General features: G+C 28.5%; 2 protein-coding genes across 3 annotated transcripts; one reads left to right on the top strand and one right to left on the bottom strand.

Annotated features, from left to right (window-relative positions):
* The first annotated feature begins 1,372 nt into the window (after positions 1–1,372).
* On the top strand, positions 1,373–2,305 carry LOC105449698. Of its 2 annotated transcripts, none has more exons than XR_974370.1 (3): positions 1,373–1,567; positions 1,678–1,744; positions 2,067–2,271. XR_974370.1 is itself a non-coding variant. In XM_011689068.1 (3 exons), the coding sequence occupies exons 1-3, from the start codon at positions 1,463–1,465 to the stop codon at positions 2,280–2,282; spliced, it is 393 nt and encodes a 130-aa protein (XP_011687370.1). In that variant the 5' UTR covers positions 1,373–1,462; the 3' UTR covers positions 2,283–2,305. The 2 variants fall into 2 exon arrangements, 1 of the variants encoding a protein (XP_011687370.1); XM_011689068.1 differs by having other exon boundaries at positions 2,062–2,305.
* A 52-nt stretch (positions 2,306–2,357) lies between these two features.
* On the bottom strand, positions 2,358–6,483 carry LOC105449699 (protein SDE2 homolog). The gene is made up of 2 exons (XM_011689069.1): positions 6,268–6,483; positions 2,358–3,315 (listed from the first exon to the last, which is right to left on the bottom strand). The coding sequence occupies exons 1-2, from the start codon at positions 6,361–6,363 to the stop codon at positions 2,581–2,583; spliced, it is 831 nt and encodes a 276-aa protein (XP_011687371.1). The 5' UTR covers positions 6,364–6,483; the 3' UTR covers positions 2,358–2,580.
* Between the last annotated feature and the right edge of the window lie 743 nt (positions 6,484–7,226).

Below are 7,226 nucleotides of genomic sequence, written 5' to 3'. Positions count from 1 at the left end.
CCGCTCAGAGATGTGTATAAGAGACAGGTTCCAAATTTCTATTATGTTTCGACATAATTTTCATTCGTTGAATTATTATTATGTCGCGACATAATTTTAATTCATTAAGAAACGTAATATCTTTCGGACAAATATTTTTTAAGAATTTTACAATAGGTTAAATTTCTTTTATATTATTAAAAAGTAACGGCTTGCCATACGTTTCCATCGTATATTCTTTTAACAATCGACAAAATGTCGACATTATGTATGAGGAAAGATTTGTTGAATTCGTTTTTAACTTATAATTTTAATATTGTGTCAACCACTGAAAAGAACCACATTAAAGATCGAAACGTTTGATTTGTGTTATATTTATATTTTTATGTATTATTAGAAAACCTATTAAAGTTACTTATATTGTAATCATTGACAAGAACATTTAATCAGCTTGTTAGCCTTTTTTCTTATTATTTATGATTTTAAATCGTTAAGCCGGTTAAGTTATAACTTTTTGTAAAATTATTATATATTTACTGAATCTACAATAAAAAAGCTTTATAAAAATTGTTTTGCTTCCATAAAATTATAACATCAATTTTTATACGAAAATTAGAGTTTACGTTTATATTGTTACTATTGTATAATAAAACATTTTTCTAATCAGTATATTTTACTTTTTTTTTACTTTACAGTACACTTGTATTTCCGAATTTGTTTTCAATGACAAAAAATTCCAATATTTTTAATAAATTTAATATTACTTTATTAATTTTCTATAAATATAATAATAAATAATATCTAAACAATGAATTGTGTTTAAATTTCTTTCTTTCTCTGAAATAAATTTGTAAATGTTGCCTTTCCATTTGACCATACAAACCTCTTGTCTTTTCTTAAAGCAGATACGGTACAACAGAATTTAGATAACTGAATAAATTATAATTAAAGACTTTTTAGCGAAGATTATATGAATATTTCTGCATTTTGCTTAGTTTAATTAAACTTTTATTCAATTATCTTAAAAGATTATATATATTGAAGCCTTCAGTAGGTATATGTTATAAAATTATATAAATTTATTTAAAAAACTTGAAAAGATTAATATAAAGACAATATCATCATAACAAAATGACACACTAATTTGAGTTATTTTTTGCTACTCGAATCAATCATCAGTGATATAAAAATATAAAAAAGCATTAAAAATGTCTTGAAAAGAGACATGAATAGTTTACAAATAGAAATATTTTGAAAAAAAGTTACGATTTAAATAAAATAATATATATAATTATAATGTATAACACACATACGCGTGCATAAAAATAGGTCTAAAAATTAATATAGAAATAAATAAAATGAATATCTGCGGATTTTCTATGAAACGGTTATATGTAGTACATGATTCTAAGGTCAATGGTTATACATGATTCTAAGTCTAACAAATTAGGATTTCAAAGAATGACTGCTTAAAATTTACAAAATGATTTTTGCAAATGAAATTTCTACATCATGTACATTCTATAATTTAAATAAAATTAATATTCATACGCAACAGAAAACAACATGTGATGACACCGTTGACAGGGTAAATATATATTAAAATTCTGATCGAATTTCGATCATATAAATTAACGCAAGATTTGTGAGACAAATAAATGTAAAATCATAATATGTTAATCTCGCTGACTTTTTCAGTTTAAATTTTACAAAAGTTATTGCTGCAAATCTTGTCGTCGTATTTGTCCAAGAGCTGTCGTGAGATGTAAGTATTATATATATTTTTTAAATAGTGTGTATTATATTTCACACATCTACAATATTTATCTTGATATCTTTATATTTAACCTAGGAATAGTTATCTAATATTTTTTGCGTATAATCACCTAGAATGTTTTCTATATCCCAACTAAAAGTCACTAAAATTTACTATTGTTGATAAGAGTTTGTTAAGAGAATAGGCTTACAGGTGACTATTCCCACGTTAAAAATTATTCTTGACTTCTTATAATCAATTTACTTATCAATTTGCGAATTCTCAATAAGTCTGATAGCGAATTCTCATGAATCTTATAAATGAAGCACAGTTAAAAACTCGACAAAGGCATGAATGGAGACAAAGAAATGACAATTTCGTCCTTATAAGTGCAACATACATCACGAAACTTTACCGTTGGATGAATAAGTATTTGTTCGTGGATGATTTTTTAAAATCAATCGTTACATCAGTGATTTTATTTGCAATTGGAGTGGAACTCACCAGGAAATTAAATGTTCGGAATTTTATCCAGAATTGTCATTAAATAGCAAACTCTTCAATGAAACTTTAGCATATGTAAAACAATATATAATTTATTGCAATGCATTATAATACTAAATTACAAAAAAATTCATAAAGTAATTTATTTCATGTCGTTAAATTCTTACATTTCACTTATAATTACTCATTAATACATGATATAAGATGTTTAAAATTAAATTTCTTACATTATTTTTTTGATAATAAAAAAGCGATTATCATATAAATCGATCCTAATCTTAAGCAATCAATCTAACTTTCAAGATGACATAAATATAATAATCTTTTTACTTTTTATATAATTACATTCGAGATTCAACAATATATTTAGTATTTATTGAGTCATTACTCAATACTTTGTCATTTATCTGATTATCGAGCGATGATGAAGAATGCTCGCTTTCTATTTTCTTGATACATTTATCGGCATTTTCGATATCGTCACTGGAATGTCCGCTCTCATTTAACGCTTGTTCTTTCGCCTTTGTTTTTTCGCTAGATAGCGTCTCATCCTCACTGTCGTCAGAATCCTCAAATTCGTCAGAGTCAATTTCTAAATCTAACATGGTCTTGCGTTTATTGGGTTTATTGTTCTCCTCCAGTTTTCTCTTAATACCCGACGTGCCAGCGGCTTTGAAGCCCTCTTCCACGGCATTTTCAAGTTTCTCGGTCAATTCTGCACGTTCCTGATCATAACGTTGATCTTTGAACTCGTGTCTCGGTTCACTGCATAGTTTTTCTAGTTTCTTCTTCTTGCGCTCTACCGCCTCCTTGTCTCGTTTGGCCTGTTTTTCAATCCAGGCTTTCAGCCTTTTTTCCTCGTTTATGTCGCGCAATCTGCGACCGCTGAGATCCCTGCAAGCTTCACGATTCGTGGTTTTCTCAATCTGCGCGCCTATCGCTCGTAGCATGGATCCAAAACCACCTTTGCCACCCAGTAATCTTGGAACCACAGTTGCACGGCCATCCGAACAGATATCATCTTCGTGCACAAGTCGACCATTGTATAAGACATAATATTGATCACGTAAAAGCCCCTGAAAACAAGAATTATTCTGTGATACTTCTTTAATTGTTAATTCTTTATCAATGTAACACTGGTTGACAAACGCTAAGAAACAATTATTTCTTACATTTAAAAAATTCGAAATTTCTTTTACTTCTGATCAGCTCATTTAAAATTTTGTTACTTGACTTTATACATAATTGTAGAAATTCACTTTATTATTGATGTGATTATTATATTCTTGCTTCTATATTATACGCTTTTTAAACTATCCATTTGCCTTTCCACTTTCGTCTTCGTATGAATTTCCAATTATGGTGGAAAATTAAGAATGTCATTTGAGTTACAACTCTATCTTAGTTTAAGAACATGAGATTTTCGCTATAATGACTCGAAATACAGTCGAAACATTCGAGGATCTTATTCATTTAACTTAAATACGAATGTACATATATAAACATTTGCAACATAAAGTACTGCATCATACTTTCATTCTAGTCAATCTTGCCGATCAGTTTGTTAATTATATTTTTATTGTTCTGTTTCTTTTCGTATCTAGATATCCCTGTCATAATTCTTTATCCTAGAACAATATTCCAGTATAAGGATTAGTATTAAGGAATGATAGTAATTATATTGACAAATTCTTTGTTCTATATAGTAATTGTCAACCAGTATATAATTGATAAATGATAGTAATTGTCAACCAGTATATAATTGATAAATGTTAAATTTAGATTCTTCATCAGCTTAGATTTCACTAAAAATATATTCATTTGACGTCTTTTTGTATAAAAACAAAGATTTGTTGAAGAATAAGAAAATCGATGTTGGTTTAAAAATAGTGCTATTAAGTGCTAAACATAATATATTTAAAGGTACAAATTTATCATACCAATAAAGTATTTCACAAAAATATCTTATTTACATTACATAATTATTACATATTTTAATTTTAATATGTATATTATTGTTTTAGATCTTGCATGGAAAATTGGAAGTCCATGTGAAATTGCAGACATTATTTTATATTGTAAACACTGGATGATCTGAGATGAATTTTGCTTTGTGTGAAAAATTAAACACTCATGTGCAATTATATAATTACAGAACTTAATTGTTTTCTATTGAAAGTATTGATTATTGTATAACTTCACATGGCTTTTCAACTTTGAACATATATAATTTATTTCATATGTATAACAAGGTCTATAATTATGAATTATATCATTATATCAATGTAAAACAAGGTCTATAATTATAATTAGTGATTCCACAGATTTTCAATTTTCCAACTTTGTAAAACAAAATTCATATTGTCCAGTTTACAGTGCAAAATAAACAAGCTTTATCATTATACAGTTCCATAAGGTTTTAGAACTTTCCACTTAAAGCAAAGTCCATCCTATATCATCTCCTGCACATAGCAACATCAATTCTATTACAATAGTACTAATTTATTAATTTCCTATTTCACGAGCTATTTCTATTGTAGCGCATGTTTATATCACTTTATTTGCATTGATTTGACAGATTTTCCAACTCTTAAATACATCATCTTTTTAGCACATAATTAATTTTTACAGTATTTAGTGATTTTTTCGAATCTTTGTTTTTATGTAAGATATCAAATGAGTGTATTTTCAATAAAATGTAAGATAAAAGATATAAACTTAATATTTATTGCTTCTACATTTTTAAACATTATTGACATTATTGTATAAAGAAAAAGATATCGTTAAATAATACCAGCTTTGATGATAAGCATTTTTCTTCAAATTCTTCATATAATTTTTCAGAATTTCTTTATAAATTTCAAAATTTTTAAAATTAAATCTGTATAATTTTCTAAAAAGTTTCTCAAATTTTTTAATACAAATTTAAACACTTCAGAAATAATGAGAAAGTCTTACATATCTTCTAGAATTCTTTACATATATATATAATGGTCTGTCCCAAAAGTAATGAGACTATTTTTGGCATCTCAATCAGAATTGTCGGGGGGTGAACAGGCCTTTGATGCAGGATATCAAGTATACAACTGACTCTTTCCAGTTGCCACTAAGCCTTTCTAGCAGTCGATATCGTCAGTAAAGCGTTATAATTTTTGTCTTGTCATGGTCAAAAATTCAGTAGTCTCGAGTAGCGATCAAATCTGCGTGAAACAAAGAAAATCTGTTCCAAAACGTTGCAGATGTTGAAAACAGCTTATGGAGAAGTTGCTTTATCTTCAAAATTTGATCGTGTAACATTACTAAAAATACAGCACAGTCTGTGCTGAATTTTTGTCCGTGACAAGACACAAAAATTGCAATGTACTTTGCTAACGGTATCAACTGTTAGAAAGGCTCAGAGGCAACTGAGAATGGTATCAGATTATATACCTGACATCCAAAAGTTCCTGCTCCAAAAGCCCTGTCCAATGGATCCACTCCCTGACAATTCTGATTCTCCCAAAAATAGTCTTATTACTTTTGGGACAAACCATGTATATGTATAAAAAAAATTATCTTAAAATCTGATATTTTAAGAATATTTTACATTTTTAAAGATTTATGAAAAAATACTTTCTTCAGATTTTATAAATTTTTTTTCAGAAATTATAAGATTATTTATACACACGCACACATACACATGCACACGCGCGCGCGCGCGCACGATATAAATTCTGAAATATTCTAGATTTCTAGAATTTATCATCCTATAATTTCCGAAAAAAAATTTATAAAATCTGAAGAAAGTGTTTTTTCATAAATCTTTAAATATTTAAAATATTCTTAAAATATGAGATTTTAAGATAATTTTTTTTTATCAAAGTAATTTACAAAATATTTATAAAATATTAACGAAATAAATGTTAAATGCAAATTGTAAATATAGGTTTCAACTTCATGATTTAAATCGAATCATTTTGAAAAGAAATAAAGAATTTTAAGAAATAATAAAAAACAATTTAAGGTTAAGTCTCAATGGTTATACTCACTGTTGCTTCTTCAATTTCTTGTTTTAATTCTTGCACACAAATCGGCGTGTTTATGCTGTATTTGAATGATACTCCCACGACCTCCACGTTCAACATTTTTACTTATATAAATTTTGCTTTCACACCACAAATATATGAAAACGCCAACTCTCCAACTCCAAAAAGAAATGTCAAATGGCTGGCCGCTGGACTCTTGGCCATGGTGGAAGTAGTCCCACAGCATGGTGTAATAAAAGATAGAGGTGTGCTGTTGCGGATAAAGATGATTGACCAATGAGAATGGTGGAACAAGTGGCCGGCCATATTAATATATCAGCCAATCAGCGTTTTTTCCGCAATATTGAAAATGTGATATAATTTAAATAAGGAAAGGATAATTATAAATGAATTTATTGAATTGAAAACTATTATAACTTTTATTATTAATAATTATTATATCCTCTAGTTAATAATAACATACATTATTAAATTATTTATACATATAAAAAGAATAAATGTAAATAAATGAAATAACTGAAAATATTTTATTTAAAAATTAGAAAAATCATTTTGTAAGAAATCTTCTCGTGAGTTATGCAAAATCTAGAGGTGATTATCCGGTCAGGATTGTCACTAGGATAGATCTTCGAGCGGTAGGAATAAGGATGTCCAAGGCGCTATAGGGAAATCAACCTTGAGACGATGTTATCGAATACAATACGTTTATTCACGAGCACGACCGCGTGTACAACTCTTCGCCATTCCCCGCTATATCACTCTGCCGACTGCCACGAGGCTTTCCTTCTCGGTGAGGAAGACCGCGTGGTGTCGCGTCGGTCTTGTCTTTCGACCAATCATCGTCTTTTAGTTACATTGACCAATACGGTGACTCGGTTGCGCGACTAGCACGCCACGATACATCATCAGCGCCATCGTTGGCGGAACGAAGAACAAAAATAAAATGTCGGATATTTCGGTAG

Source organism: Wasmannia auropunctata, unplaced genomic scaffold (genome assembly GCF_000956235.1).
Source record: "Wasmannia auropunctata unplaced genomic scaffold, wasmannia.A_1.0 LD336074.1, whole genome shotgun sequence".
Classification (NCBI taxonomy): domain Eukaryota; kingdom Metazoa; phylum Arthropoda; class Insecta; order Hymenoptera; family Formicidae; genus Wasmannia; species Wasmannia auropunctata.
This window is presented reverse-complemented; position numbering and strand designations above follow the sequence as displayed.